Below are 15,483 nucleotides of genomic sequence, written 5' to 3'. Positions count from 1 at the left end.
TCGACAGTATTTCACCAACTGAAAAGCTTAAGAAGAAAAAGAAACGGAATGAACACGCACAAAAACAACCTTATGTTGATTTAAAATGCCGTTATTGGCTAACGAAAATTTAGCAGATCATTCTAAGTATACTTAAGATGTTTTGTAATACGATGTTATTACATATTTCCACAGACAAATATATATATAATATGAATATGTATGTATATGCCGCAGTTCTCTCAAATTGCCACGAAGCATGATTTATTATTCATTCTCGGAATAAAAGTAATTTCTATCAAGATTCCAGTATTTTGCTTTATTATAAAGTACGGAGAACAAAACATTTATGTAAAATAAACCGCACCCGATGGATTCGATAAAGTACAAGTAATTAGATATAATTGCAGCGAATGCTATAAATAACACTGTGACTAGACATTTCAATTAAACACGTATCTATAGCGAAGCAAAACCGAACTAATGGAATAAATAACCAGAATCTCTAGAGGACATCAAATTTGAAAAAAGTTTACGAGAAATATTTAAAAATTTGTCAAAAACTACAATTTGAAAATTTTAAGTAAACTTTGAGAATAAAAGCGGCGTAGCATGAATTCAAAAGCTTGTAACATGAAGCAGCCTTCTAAACATTATAAGCTTTATGGAAGAGCATATGCCGATATAAAAAACAAGAAGACTTTTAAACAAGATAAAAAACTATGTAATTTGGTGGAGCAGCATCCGCAGCTGTACGACAAAGGACACAAGGGTTACGGTAAGAAAAAGACAACAGATGAGGCATGGTGCACGATTGCGGACTCGTTGGGGAAGTCAGGTGAGTTTGACAAAAAGCGGAAAGCCAAGTACAGTACGGTAAGTACAACGGTACAATCTCTGAGCAACTTGTTCAGATCGAACCTTTGTGGCTTATGGCTATCATACAAACTGACCGATCAAATTGAGGTGCTTGTGTGGATTTTTTTTTATTTGTGTAGGGGATTATAGCTTCGATTCAACGTCAGTAAAAAAATTTTGTGGGTTGCAATAATTTTACTCTTATTAATTTGCTTACTGATTTCAGTGTCTCAATGCAAGGCTCGTTGGGAAAAACTGCGTGCTGAGTACATCGCCTACCTACGTTCCCTTGAAGCCGATAAGGAACAGCATGGTCGTAAAGGTCAATGTAAAGAAACCGCGGTTGCCGCAGAAAATAAAGACCTCAGGAACAAACATTTTTTTGAAATTCTACGGTGCTATCTGCAAGATATGAACCAAAGAGAGCAGAATCTATGCCACATTAGCATGTTGCAAGCTGTACACGAAATCAGTGGAATGAAAAGTAGTGCAAGCGATGATGGCAATGATTGCATCCAAGATGAGATAAAGTATCTAGTAGACAAAATAGACGAACAAGGACTCCGTACTTTGCAAGAAATCATTCAGAGAAGAATAAATAAATGTAGTAATGCAGACATGTTCTTTACATCAAAACCGTAGCTGGTAAATGACGAAGTTACCATTAAGAATTAACCAGATGCAATCGCAATGAATTAAAACTATAATCCACAAAATTATATCTATGAATAGCACATATTGAAAAATATTTACTTAATAAATCCTTTTAAATATTTGAAATATATATATTTTTTTTATCGAAAATTCTTAAGGGGTTATAAGTATAGAGCTATAATTTTGAAAAAAAAATCCATTATTTTAATTTTAAAAATTTCATATCGTTTCAGTGAAATGAAATTACACGCAAATTTAAAAATACTAAAATCTCGCCTAACTCCCTATATAACGAGTTCACTTAAGGATACTAAATTCGCGATAAATCAATACATGTAAATAAATACCCCAGAGACTTTAAATTATACACCTAGCATGATACAAAAAGACTATATACAAAAGAGCCGGAAACAAAATTGAACGATGGGCGTGGCACCGCCATATCTCAAGACTTACTCGATCAGCATCCACCAAATGTGGCACATCTTGTTATTCCCACCTTCCTATTCCAGTGCAAAAACAAGATAAATCGGACTATAACGACGCCAACTTCACACAAAACACTCTTTTAAATTCCATCTGATTCTTCCACTTTCCGGTAATCCAAGCACCAACGAATGTATCGAGATATACAATCAAAAAGCTGTAAAACTTTAAAAGCACGTATACCATTTCAACAAGTCATTACACAGACCGAAGTACTACACAACTGAAAACATTAAATTTCAAAAAAGGATAGATGGATCGTGATCATGCTAAAGATAAGCCTAGCGTACGGCAGCTTAATCGTCCGGGATGTCAGGTGGGTTCAGTATTTCTGGGGAATTCTTAAAACATCAGCATTCATTATTGGATAATCTTAAACCGAATAGACCACGTCCAGGACGCGATGAAAAAAATATAGCAGCCGTAGCTGAGAGTGTACACGAAGACCGTAGAGAGTCGATTCGACGTCATTCGCGCACCATTTCGGACTGACGTATGGAACGACTTGGCCCATTTTACATCGAGATCTTAAATTTAAAGCTTACAAAATACAATTTGGGTAAGAACTTAAGCCGCTTGGGCTCTTGAAAAGTTACATTTTTATTATTATATTTTTAAGACATTATTACTATATTGGAAATATATCAAATATTTTTGGGAAACTCTTGCTGTATATAGATTTTAAAACAAATTGGTAGTTGCCACTTGTTTAAAATAATGAAGTTAAAAATAAAACAATAAATTAACATACAGACAAACGCAAACGAACTAAGTATTACGATTTGAGGGCAGGCACCTGGAATGTCCGGTCCCTTAGTTGAGAAGATGTCGCTGCCCAGCTGGTTGATGTCCTCGTTAGAGTGCAGGCTGACATCACCGCCGTCCAAGATATGCGATGGACGGGAAAAGGACTGAGACGAGTAGAGCCTTGTGACATTTACTACATTGGCCATGTAAAGGAGCGCTGGGACTGGGATTAGTGATGGGAGAGAGACTCTGTCGCCGAGTACTGCCGTTCACCACGGTCAATGAACGTGTAGCCACAATCCACATCAAATCGATGTACTTCAATATATCGCTGATTTGCGCCCACGCCACGACAAAAGAGAAGGACGATGTGACCAAAGATGCCTTCTATCAGCGCTTGGAGCGCACCTATGAAAGCTGCACCGCCACGATGCCAAAATCGTGCAAGGAAGGTATTTTTAGCACAACAAGCAGTAAATTCAGACTCCACAAGGAAACATCCCCAAATGGGTTGAGGCTTATCCACTTCGACGGGGCCCGAATGGACGAAAACACTCCAGCTCTGAGAGTATTCGACGCAGTACCCGCCAGGGGAAGCAGAGGAAGAGGAAGGCCTCCACTCCTTTGGAAAGACCAGGTGGAGAAGGACCTGGCTTCGCTTGGAATCTCCAATTGGCGTAACCTTGCGAAAAGAAGAAACAACTAGCTGTTGTTAACTCGGCTATAATCGCGCAAGCAGTGTTTATGCCAGTAAAGAAGAACAAGAAATTTATAAAGAGGGATTTTGCTCTTTCTTCTGTCCAAGTTCACTGACAAAATGCCATGATTGATATCGATTGCTTCTAACGGGATATATAGTATAGCAAATTTACCGCTTCCACTAAATTTAATAGGAGTACCTTATAAAAATGCTGAGTGCACCTTGAAACTCATTGGCCTACATTTAAAATCAAATACTAACTTCTGTTCATTTCTTCTCCAAGCATTTATGTATCTTGTGAACATTTAGAATAGGCAAAAATTTAAAACGTTTTATGTCCATTTCCGTGAAAACTGCTGGTCCTATGGAAAAACTTTATAGGACAAAATTATAGGTAATAGAAATAGATTCAACCTTGTATTCTCCAATTCTTTAAATAAACTCAAAATTTAAACTTAGAATTAATGTAACACAGTTTTTCTCTTTCTTTTTTTTCATTGTTAATTTTTTACATCTTTTTTAAAAGAAATTTGGCGTAAACTAATATTTTCATGATCGTACAAACTGATCGTTCAAAAATCAAGCCCTGGCATGGACTTTTTTTTAATAATATCTTCCAAAATTTGACAAGAATTATTTTTGGAAACAAAGTTAGTTTCTGCAAAGAAATTGTGCGGATTGGACCAATGTGCCATGTAAATTATTTCTTTTCGCCTTATTTGGTCATAATATTAGAAATGACATCTAATTCACAATAGTAAATTCTACAAGCCAGACACTGTCAAGCTTAGGTGATTCATATAATAACTTGAGTGATCTTGCGTTATCATGATAGTTCACTTTCAAATTGGCATTGGAGTAGTGCACACCTATACAGATTCGAAGTCTTGAGACAATAGAGTTGCAAAAAGTTTTTTAACCACGCTTAACTAGTTTCAAAGCCAGTTGACATTTTAAAAAATGAGACGAAATAGCGGCCAACGCATCCATAATCGCGAAGAAAATAAAAACCTCGCTAACTTAGTAGAGCAGCATCCACAGCTGTACGACAGGGATCATGTCTTTTATGGTAAAATAAATGCTGTAGAGAAAGCTTGGAAAAAAATAGCAAAAATGTGGCAGAAGCCAGGTGAGTTTAGTATCTTTGGTGATGTCATAAAACCGTCAGTGAATTTGTAATACAAAATGGTGGCGTAATTTCAGCAAACGTGCCATTTGCCAACTCAATATTTTATAAATGAAGTGAAGAAGGGTAGCACAGTTAACAAATATACATATGTATGCATGTATAATACATACGTATGCATATTCACATATACTTCTGTATGCATCTTAACTTACAATGGAAGTTCACTATTTAAAATATTTTTAAGACATTAGAAAAAATTTGGAAATAAATTAAATATTTTTGGAAAATTCTTGATGTACAAAGAATTAATACTTTTTAGAACTAAAATTTTTTTCCTTCCTTTGTTTCAGTGCCTGAATGCAAGAGACGTTGGCGAAATATACGCGCCGCCTACGCACGCTCCATTGACGCCTACAAAACTAAGCATGGGCGGAAAACTTTTATGGATTACTATTTAGCAAAGGAAATGAAGTTTTTAAAACCACATCTACCAAAAGAAGTGGCTGCAATTGACACAGCAAGAGACGAACCTATACTAACTGAACACGCATCTGAAGCAGCGCAAAATAATGGCCAAAATAATGGGATTAATAACTCAGAAGCTGGCGCAAATGAAAACAACGTTCATGATATGAATAATGCACACACTCATGAAACTTTTGCCAACGTGTTCTTTGCATTCATGCTACCGCCAATAGTGGTTATCATCGAGCAGTAATCAGAGTAATCGCTATGACCCTTTCAAGTATTACATATACATATATAACATTGAAATTTAACTGTATTGACAGTTAACACCAACAATAAACGTACAAAAGTAAGTATTTCCCAATATTTACTTAATGCCTTAAAATCTTAAAAAATAAAATATTATTATTTCAGGCCTCCAAATGCAGCATAAAGTTCGTCAGTGCGTGTACATAGCCTCAGCAGAGAAACTCACCAGCGTTGGCCAGCTTTATATCGAATCCAATTTAGTTCGGAATTTCGTCATATTTTGAGCATTATGAGTTAACATCAGGCAACAACAAAAACAAACCACGCATTTGTGAAGTTCTGCTTACTATGTACTTATAAATAAATTTGTTTCTCAAAATATTTGTTTTACTAATTTGACTTTAATTTCATGAAAGTATAGACCTGAATAAAATATATTAATACCCACAAGGGAAAGTCAGAGGCTCTATAATGTATACATACATATATATATATATATATATATAGAAATGTACAACGTCTGGAGTGCTTTGCCTGAGTACCTGCCAGCGACGGCCTAACCTCACCGTGCTTTCTAGAAGGACATAGCTCAATACACTGCATTGATCAGCGCCCCAACGTATAAACGCTCCCGTCGTACCAGGTTAACGTCTCTGGTAAGAGCTTGTAACTTTTGCCACTATGACAGCAGGGATATATAAATGTACAGTGATGTCCTTCTGGCCGTTCATCTGTAGACATATATCCGCGCTAATCCCTCCGTTTTAGAGACCACTTATTTGTCGACACATCCAATACCGGACCACTATAGCATATACATAGGCGGCGTACACACCGAACGATCTTAACCATGTGCTTGTGTGGAGCACTTTTTCATTTGACGAAACATTTTCAGGAAATTCTGCAGGGGTTATTGATAGGGCAATCTCTGAACTTGTTCGGATCAATATAGCATATAGCGCCATACCAACTAAGCGATCAGAAATAAGATATTTTCTTGAAACTTGCATGTATGAAAGGTGTTCAAGCTTCGGTCCAACTAAAGTTAAAGCTTCTTTGTTTTATAGTTTATTATAATATTTTGCTCCCTTTATCCCTTTTTATTTATTTTTTATATTACAATTTTCTTTATTTGTTTTGTTTTTTTGTGTTTTTGTTTTCGACTTTACTTTTCAAATTACCTACTTACTCCGAAGTAGCTTCTTTTAGCAGGAGATACTCTGCGTTAGATTTCGAGGCTGACATTGTTAACAGTGATATGAGAACTAAGTCGCGAGTACGACGACTGTTCGTTTGATGACTGGCTTTGCTTCCTTATCCATTCTGGAAAAGACAGAACTAACGACGCGGCTGTTGAGGCTAATGATATCAATATCATAGTCATACGCCAGCAGTTGTACGCTCTTATAGAAGATTATAACTGCTCAATTAAGTTTTGTAGCTTGAATTATTTTCTCCAGCGGTAGACTGTCTGAAATCTCGTTTGGTATCGTACGGTGGGTCCTTGCCGATTTTGACAGAGATTTTGGCATTGCTCAACGTCTGGTAACACAGCCGTAACGAAGTGATGGCGGTTCCCAAAGAAAGTGCACAAACCTATTGAGGGGATGTTTCGCCTTCTCACTTTAGCTCGCCTTCAAACTAATGCTTTTGGCTACCCAGAGGAAACTTGGTCTAGGACCATAAGTCGTGAGCCGCTTGAGCCATATGTAAAATAATCGTTTCTGGCCACTCCAAAGTGAATGGTATTTTCCTCGTATTCGTATATCTCCTGTGCTGCCAATCACATAGTGTGTTGGAAAGATGAGATTTTAACCAAAAAAAATTATTTGACTTGTGTACTAAAAGAAGCTCCATGTTTGGGTACCACATGAATTGTCAGAGAAAATTCTAATGGACCGAATTAACATCTGCGATTCTTTGTTGAAATGAAATGAAATCGAACCATTTTGAAGCGTGTGGTAACAGGAGACGAAGAGTGGATTATATATGACAATAATACGCGAAAAAATCATGGTCCAAGTGTGGTGAAACTGAACAAATGGTCGCAAAGCCATAAATGATGCCACGAGCGGTTATGCTGAGTGTTTCGTGGGATTGGTAAGGAATCATCCACTATGAGTGGAAAAAACAGGCAGAACTGATCAACAGAAAGAGCTTCGTATTCTATCAGAACCGCAAAGATCTTTGATAACTCGGCAAACACTGGGAGAGCTTGGCTGGGAAGTTTTAATGCATCCAGCATATAGACCTGACCTTGCACCATTGGACTACCATTTGTTTCGGTCAGTGCAGAACTCCATCAATGGAGTAAAGTTGGCTTCAAGAGAAACCTGTGAAAATTACTTGTCGCAGTTTTTCGCCGTGAAATTAGAAAAGTTTTACGCTGATGGAAAAATGCCTCTAGCGGAAAAATGGCAAAAAGTGGTCGACGAAAATTGTACATATATTTGGTTCATTAAAAATTGTTATAAATATAAAAAAAAAATAAGTTGAAGATTGATTAGAAATACGAAGAGACTTTTTCGACTAACCAATATTTCTTGAAACGTGTTACTAAACGACGAATAGTTCTACAAATAGATAAACAGGTAATCATCCAAAACACGCAAACAATTATTGCAAATAGTGGTATCTCAGTATAAGATGTTTATCCAATCTCTCAACCTCAAGTCTCTAGAATATCCGAGTTTCGAACCCAAACAGCACATATTGGTTTTAGGCTTTTAAGCTCGTTGCCCTTATTCTCTGTTTTTTTTTTTATACCCTGAACAGGGTATATTAAGTTTGTGACGATGTTTCTAACACCCAGAAGGAAGGGTCGGATATCCTATAAAGTACATATATACATATATAAATGATCAGTATGATGAGCTCAGTCAATTTAGCCATGTCCGTCTGTCTGTATATATACGAAAAAGTCCCTCAGTTTTTATGATATCGCTTTGAAATTTTGCCAATGTCATTTTCTCTTCAAGAAGCTGCTCATTTGTCGGAACTGCCGATATCGGACCACTATAACATATAGCTGCCATATGAACTGCACGATCGGAATCAAGTTCTTGTATGAAAGACTTTCACATTTTACAATATATCTACATGAAATTTGGTATAGATTATTACGTAAGGCAGCAATGCAATATCCGAAGAAATTGTTCAGATCGGTTAACTATAGCATATAGCTTCCATACAAACTGAACACATAGTTTCTATCAGAAATGCACCTGTAAAGGGTATTTACCTTCGGTGCAACCGAAGTTAACGTTTTTTCTTGTTTGTTTTTGTTTTTGTATTTTGTTGAAAGCAACTGTATATAAAGCATTAATTGCTGATGAAATACTTATGACTTACCCTAACAACTATTGATGACTAAACTTATATATGTCCGAAGTATAAATAATTCATTGTGCATATCAATTAAACAAAAAGTCACTTATGAATTATTTTCTAGTTTCTTATAAAATTAGTGCATATATGTCAAGAATGATAGAAAAGAGATTACGCATTGCGCAGGTCCGTTATACTAAACATACAATTCTGACGTCACACGGCGCAGTAAAAAATTTGACAGCTATAAACTATACTACTCTAACATTCTTGTTAACAAGCAATGTTTACTTGCTACTCAAGCTATTTCACGAAATTTATGAGCCGTGTGACGTAGATGCGCAGAACGAACAAAATTTGAACTCGTCAATGCGCAATCTTGTTTCTATCAGTCTTGCATATATGTATTATATATACATCAGTGGTCGTTCTATCGTTCAGTCGTTGTCGAGGCAGCAACGAATTAACATCACGTAAGACTATAGCGCAAAACCAAATATGCCCTGCGAGAAATATTTTATGATTCTAAATGCCTTTGATGCCATGCAATGCCTTTTATGTTCCAAGTCTTTTAAAGATAATAGTAAATATATCTTTAAAAGACATTTTGTTAATTTTCATTATACTATTAATTATTTAGATTATATGCTTAATTTTAATTCCAATTTCTCACTGGACTACTTTTTTTTCGTGCTCACCAACACAGTAACAGATCCTCTCATGCCGACCACTGATATACATATATAATATGTATATGCCGCAGTTCTCTCAAACTGGCACGAAGCATGATTTATTATCCATTCTCGGAATTAAAGTACATATATGGAATTTCAGTATTTTAATTATATGTTAATTATAAAGTACGGAGAACAAAACATATACAAAAAGAACAACAAGAAGAAACGTTAGCTTCGGCTGCACCGAAGCTAATATACCCTTCATAGGTGTATTTCTTTTAGTAACAACGTGTTCAGTTTGTATTGAAGCTATATGCTTGTAGTAATCCGATCAGAACAATTTCTTTGGAGATTACATTGCTGCCTTACATAATAATCTATACCAAATTTCATGTAGATACATTGTCAAATGTGAAAGTTTACCATACAAGAACTTGATTCCGATCGTTCAGTTTGTATGGCAGCTATATATTATAGTGGTCCGATATCGGCAGTTCCGACAAATGAGCAGCTTCTTGAAGGGAAAATGAAGTTTGCAAAATTTCAAAACGAAATCTTTAAAACTGAGGGACTTGTTCGTATATATACAGACAGACAGACGGACGGACATGGCTAAATCGACTCAGCACGACATTCTGATCATTTATATATACACTGTATAGGGTCTTCGACGCTTCCTTCTGGGTGTTACAAACTTCATGACAAACTTAATATATGTATAATTAACCGCGATAAATTAAAATTTAATTATAGCGAAAACTAACTAAAACTACTGTGCACGGGTCATTGCAGTTCATTTGAACACGTATAATGAAGCAATACTGAACTATCTCTATAGTACAACAAATTTGAAAAAAGTTTACGAGAAATATTTGAAAATTTGTGAAAAACTACAATTTGAAAATTTCAAGAAAACTTTAAGAGTAAAAGAGCCGTAGCATGGATTCAAACGCTTGTAGCATGAAGCAGCCTTCGAAACATTATAAGCCTTATGGAAGAGCACGTACGGATATAAACAACAAAAAAACTTTTAAACAAGATAAAAAATTATGTAATTTGGTGGAGCAGCATCCGCAGCTGTACGACAAAGGACATAAGGGTTACGGTCAGAAAAAGGCTACAGATGAGGCATGGTGCACGATTGCGGACTCGTTGGGGAAGTCTGGTGAGTTTGACAAAAAACGGAAAGTACCGTATGGTAAGCACAACGATACAGTCCTCTGAACACATTGGTTCAGATGGACCCTCTGTAGCATATAGCCGTCATACAAAAAGACCGATCAAATTGAGGTGCTTGTACGAAGAATTTTTTATTTGTGTAGGGGATTATAGCTTCAACGTCAGTTAAAAATTTTTGTGTTTTGCAATAATTTTACTCTTATTGATTTGCTTACTGATTTCAGTGTCACAATGCAAGGCTCGTTGGGAAAAACTTCGTGCTGAGTACATCGCCTACCTACGTTCCCTTGAAGCCGATAAGGAACAGCGTGGTCGTAAACGTCAATTTAAAGAAACCGCGGTTGCCGCAGAAAATAAAGACCGCAGCAATAAAAATTTTTTTGAATTTCTACGTTGCTACATGCAAGATATGACCCAAAAAGAGCAGAGTCTATGCCACATTAGCATTTTACAAGTTATACAAGACATCAAAGGAATGACAAATAGTGCAAGCGGTGATGGCAATGATCCAAACGACGAAGTTGCAATTAAGAATTAACCAGAACTATGACAATGAAGTAAAACACTAATAAATAATCCGGATGGACCCAGTATAAACATTATTTAAATAATAATATAAATAATAAATATGTTTTGTATATGTGTCATATTTTTTTATTTATTATGTAGAGTTAGATTTTTCAAAAAAAATCGATTATTTTAACATTATTTTCTTATGTTCATTAAGAATACACACATATCGCTTTGGTGAATATTTTCGAAGTTACACGCAAATTTAAAAATACTAAAATCCCGCCGACTACCTATATAACGTTTCCACTTAAAACTACTAAATTCGCGATAAATCAATACATGTAAATAAATTCCCCAGAGACTTTAAATTATACACCTAGTATGATACAAAAAGACTATATAGGACCAGGGAACAAAATTGAACGATGGGCGTTGCTGCTATATCTCAAGACTTACTCGACCGACATCGACCAAATGTGACACATTTTATTATTCTAACCTTCCTAGTTCAGTGAAAAAACATGCTAAATTGGACTAAAACCACGCCTACTTCCCATAAAAAAATTGTTGAAATTCCCTCTGATTCTTCCACTTTCCAGTGTGCATATTAAGCATCATTGAATGTATTGTGATAAACAATTAAACAAAAGGCCACTTATGAATTATTGTCTAGTTTCTTAGAAAATTACGGCATATATTATATATATATATATAATATGTATATTAGGGTGTGTCATTCTGATGCAACCTTTTTTTCCAACTGAAAAACAGGCTAAAAACTTAAAGAAAATGTGAAAAAAACGTTACTCAAAAAATGAGCTCTTAATATTAATATTAAGAGGTGCCTGTTTTAAGAGCTCATCTTTTGAGTGACGTTTTTTTCACATTTTCGATTTTAGCCTGTTTTTCAGTTGAACAAAAAGGTTGTCTCAGAATGACACACCCTAGTAGATATGTATATGCCGCAGTGTTCTCAAACTGGTATGCATGATTTATTATTCATTCTCGGTAGTATTTAGGCAGACCTAAAATATACGAAAACTATAAATAGAATTTTGCACCCGATATTTCATTCAGTTGAAAGCGCAAAGCGAACGAGAAAACATTAAATTTCAAAAAAAGAATACATGGATCGTGATCGGAAAAATGCTAAAGATGAGCCTAGACGTTCGGCATCTGAATCGTCCGGGATGTCAGGTGAGTTCAGTATTTCTTGTGAATTCTCAAAGCATCTGCTACAAATAAAAACACAAATAGGTGGCGTGATATGAACAGATTCGCAATGTGTTCACAGATCGTTGGTTCATTAGGCTTGAGGGACCACAAGTATGAAATTGTAGCCAATTTATTATAGAGAACTGTTTTCGCAAAGGATCGTTATGCCAATATTGTGTCGATTAGAGTGCTAGGTCACGCACTACAACGGCCAAACTGAGGCTCACTTATCCAACAATATAAAAAACACAACAATATGTTTAAGAAATTGAAGTGTTTTAAGATCATATTTACATTATAATTTAGACGTGCTTCAGCCTGTTAAAAACTTGATTCGATTAGAAAACTTTTAGCGTTATTAAAGAATCACAAAGGAGTAATATTCCCACTAAATTTAAGATGAAATTAAGATGAAATTAAATCGGTAGCTATAATATCACAGACAAAAATAAATAACTTTATGCAAAAAAGGCGAAGATTTGTAAAAAATTCAAGTATAGTGGAATAATATATTTTGAAAAATAGAACGCATTGTCATATTTTCCGGATCTGATTGTACACTGCTAAATATATGAAAATTTCTATTATACTAAAAATATGAATTTTATCTTTCTTTCAGTGGCTGACTGTGACATTGAGGACCCTAGCACAGAGCATGAAACGAATTCCCAGGATTTAGTAGAGGAAATGGAATTTCTAAGGCCACATGTACTTAACGAAGTACAAACTGAAAATGAGGAAGCCTGGCCAACAAACTTTTTTTTTATTTCTTTTATTTTTTTTTTTATTTTTTATTTTTTTAATATGGGGAAGCATCAAAAGCCGGAATTTTAAACCTAATCTACTCCCAACTCAACAAAAGTGGAAACAAATGAAAACGTAGGAACGTTGGCCGATATTGCCGGAATAAATGAGAATGGCAACTCTGGAGCTATGGAAAAAAAGAGAAAATTTAATAGAAACACACACATACAAATAAGTAACATAACAAGTGAGTTGTAAATACATATAGTCATATACTAATACTCCCACTACCAACAACATACTCGTACACTTCTCTCCTTATTCTTTCTTTACCTGTCTTACTTATCCTCCCATATCTCTTTTTCTCATTTCATAATTTACATACTTGCTAATTTATCTTTCTCTATCGTTCAGTCGTTGTCGAGCCAGCAACGAATTAACATCGCGCAAAACCAAATATGCCCTGCGAGAAATATTTTATGATTCTAAATGCCTTTGGTGCCATACAATGGCTTTTATGTTCCAAGTCTTTTAAAGATAATAGGGAATATATCCTTAAAAGACATTTTGTTAATTTTCATTATACTATTAATTATTTAGATTAGATGCTTAATTTACATTCCAATTTCTCATTGGGCTACTTTTTTTTCGTGCTCACCAACACAGTGACAGATCCTCTCATGCCGACCACTGTTTTAAGCTCACATACACTATGTTATCTTCCTTGCTGTAAGGATTGGAAATTGTCATTAATTAATAAAGTTACATTCGAAAAGAGGGGACTTGTTTTTATATTTTCCTTTTTCGATTAAGGTGGTAGTCTGGTAATTTATGCCTATTTTCATGACTTCTTTGGAGGGTGGCTTTTTATAGGAAAATAAAAATGAATTATCTTGAATATTTGGGGTGTTTTTATTTACATATTGAAAATATACAAAAAAAAAATGGATTTGAAAAAATTTAATACTTTATTACTATTATTATTGTCACTCGAAGTTGGAACCTCAAAAAAATGCACGTTGGTGACCGGGTGATTTTGGCTCTTGATGTTATCTAAAATCAATTATTCTTATTTATTCTTAATCTATAGACATGCCATTCTGGTCGGAAGTACTGAAGTTAAATTTCAAGAGTAAATAACAAAATGGCGGACTTTGAAAAATAAGTCCTTTTATTTTAGCAAAGAAAGGGTTGTAAAATAAAAAGTTATTTCAATAAAAAATGTTGTTTAAAAACTATTATTATTTAAAAACTAGTAATAACTATTTTAGTCAAAGATTAAGCAATGTGTATAATGATTTATGTATCCTTGTAATCATCGGTCCATATATCTTCAAAAATGATGCCGATGAGAACGTAACCGTTAATCATTAATTTTGAAGTTTCTGCGATTTTCCTTAAAAATAATCATCACCCTGGATCACCCTTTATATATGATATATTCTTAAAGAAAAATTGTGTGTAGAAGCTATAGTGATTATTTGCCCGTTGAATTTTCTCACTGGGTAGCTGTTTTCGATCTTGCGAGGGCATATAAGTAGCGTGATCTTTATTGGTGCGTAACGCAAACTTGTTGGTGAGACAACTTGCAAACGCCATCTTGCATATGCCGATGGGTGGAGCTATGAGAAAAAACGTATGATCTCCCTCTCTCTCTTTTTCTAACGTTTTTGATGCGCATGTGAGCAGCTGAGGTAGACTTTTCAGTTCTAATTTGTTGCTAATTTATAGTGTAAGCATGTGCGTTGGCTATTTGAGTTTCATAGCAATCATCTCTCCATGTGCTAATAATAGCTTGATATAAGCAATACGTGTAAGTGCTTTTTACCTTTTATTGCGGTGACTATAAAGGTGAGTAAGCAATTCATATTTCATCAGCGATCACTGTTTTGTACACATTTGCCGCCAATAAAGAAAACAGAGGCGAGTCAACCGTTTTAAAGAAATAAGAGGTTTCCCTTGGGCCATTGAAATTATACGGACTTGAGGTTGGGCGATTGAGTAGTTCTTGAATTGACTCGAAACTTAGCTCATTTTCACACTGAAAGTAGGTGTGTTAAAAGCATTTGATCTCAGTGAATTTATTTATTTATTTATTTTAAAGTTTAACGATTTATGTGCACATTACACCCTTTGGAGGGCGGGGCCACTCCCACTTTTCCAATGCGATTCGTTATACCAAATTACAAGTTTGAGTCTTTTCAGCTTAGTTACGGAAATTTATTGTCTCTCGCTTAATGATGTACTGAAGGCGTGCCAGTGTGGGCGATTACACCCATCTGCAATACACCCAACTTTCATCTAGTTCGTAAAGGCGTTACGTTATTATCAGTATTTCTTAGAATTTAAGTAAGCAAATAAGTTTCAGTAAATAAAGAAAAATATTTCATATATTTTATTTTAAATAATTTATTGAATAAATGTCAATCAGTATTCCATTGTATTGCCATTCATAGATATAATTTTATGGATTAAAGTGTTAATTCATTGCGATTGAATCTGGTTAAATCTTAATGGTAACTTCGTCATTTACTATTTGGCGGTTTTGATGTAGACAT

The 15,483-nt window shown here is 35.0% G+C and overlaps 3 protein-coding genes across 4 annotated transcripts; all 3 read left to right on the top strand.

The window, feature by feature from the left end:
• Positions 1-483: 483 nt before the first annotated feature.
• LOC125780187 (uncharacterized) lies at positions 484-1,651 on the top strand. Its single transcript, XM_049461961.1, has 2 exons — positions 484-817; positions 1,064-1,651. Exons 1-2 carry the CDS (start codon positions 592-594, stop codon positions 1,477-1,479), a joined length of 642 nt encoding a protein of 213 aa, XP_049317918.1. The 5' UTR covers positions 484-591; the 3' UTR covers positions 1,480-1,651.
• An 85-nt stretch (positions 1,652-1,736) lies between these two features.
• Positions 1,737-5,589, top strand: LOC125780188 (uncharacterized). Of its 2 annotated transcripts, XR_007423608.1 has the most exons (4): positions 1,737-2,293; positions 2,364-2,536; positions 4,904-5,370; positions 5,436-5,589. XR_007423608.1 is itself a non-coding variant. In XM_049461964.1 (3 exons), the coding sequence occupies exons 1-2, from the start codon at positions 4,385-4,387 to the stop codon at positions 5,269-5,271; spliced, it is 537 nt and encodes a 178-aa protein (XP_049317921.1). In that variant the 5' UTR covers positions 2,560-4,384; the 3' UTR covers positions 5,272-5,370; positions 5,436-5,589. The 2 variants fall into 2 exon arrangements, 1 of the variants encoding a protein (XP_049317921.1); XM_049461964.1 differs by lacking the exons at positions 1,737-2,293; positions 2,364-2,536 and adding an exon at positions 2,560-4,553.
• A 4,519-nt stretch (positions 5,590-10,108) lies between these two features.
• Positions 10,109-11,065, top strand: LOC105227935 (uncharacterized). Its single transcript, XM_049461963.1, has 2 exons — positions 10,109-10,439; positions 10,678-11,065. The coding sequence occupies exons 1-2, from the start codon at positions 10,214-10,216 to the stop codon at positions 10,989-10,991; spliced, it is 540 nt and encodes a 179-aa protein (XP_049317920.1). The 5' UTR covers positions 10,109-10,213; the 3' UTR covers positions 10,992-11,065.
• The last annotated feature ends 4,418 nt before the right edge of the window (positions 11,066-15,483 follow it).

Source organism: Bactrocera dorsalis, unplaced genomic scaffold (genome assembly GCF_023373825.1).
Source record: "Bactrocera dorsalis isolate Fly_Bdor unplaced genomic scaffold, ASM2337382v1 BdCtg179, whole genome shotgun sequence".
In the NCBI taxonomy this organism is placed as follows: domain Eukaryota; kingdom Metazoa; phylum Arthropoda; class Insecta; order Diptera; family Tephritidae; genus Bactrocera; species Bactrocera dorsalis.
The sequence above is the reverse complement of the archived record's forward strand: the minus strand, read 5'-3'. Positions and strand labels throughout refer to the sequence as shown.

Bases quoted from the DNA above. Each gene is read 5' to 3' on its own strand.
- LOC125780187 (XM_049461961.1), top strand. From the start codon at position 592: ATGAATTCAAAAGCTTGTAACATGAAGCAGCCTTCTAAACATTATAAG. The intron at 818-1,063 runs GTGAGTTTGACA...TACTGATTTCAG, and splicing joins GGACTCGTTGGGGAAGTCAG to TGTCTCAATGCAAGGCTCGT.
- LOC105227935 (XM_049461963.1), top strand. From the start codon at position 10,214: ATGGATTCAAACGCTTGTAGCATGAAGCAGCCTTCGAAACATTATAAG. The intron at 10,440-10,677 runs GTGAGTTTGACA...TACTGATTTCAG, and splicing joins GGACTCGTTGGGGAAGTCTG to TGTCACAATGCAAGGCTCGT.
- LOC125780188 (XM_049461964.1), top strand. From the start codon at position 4,385: ATGAGACGAAATAGCGGCCAACGCATCCATAATCGCGAAGAAAATAAA. The intron at 4,554-4,903 runs GTGAGTTTAGTA...CCTTTGTTTCAG, and splicing joins AAAAATGTGGCAGAAGCCAG to TGCCTGAATGCAAGAGACGT.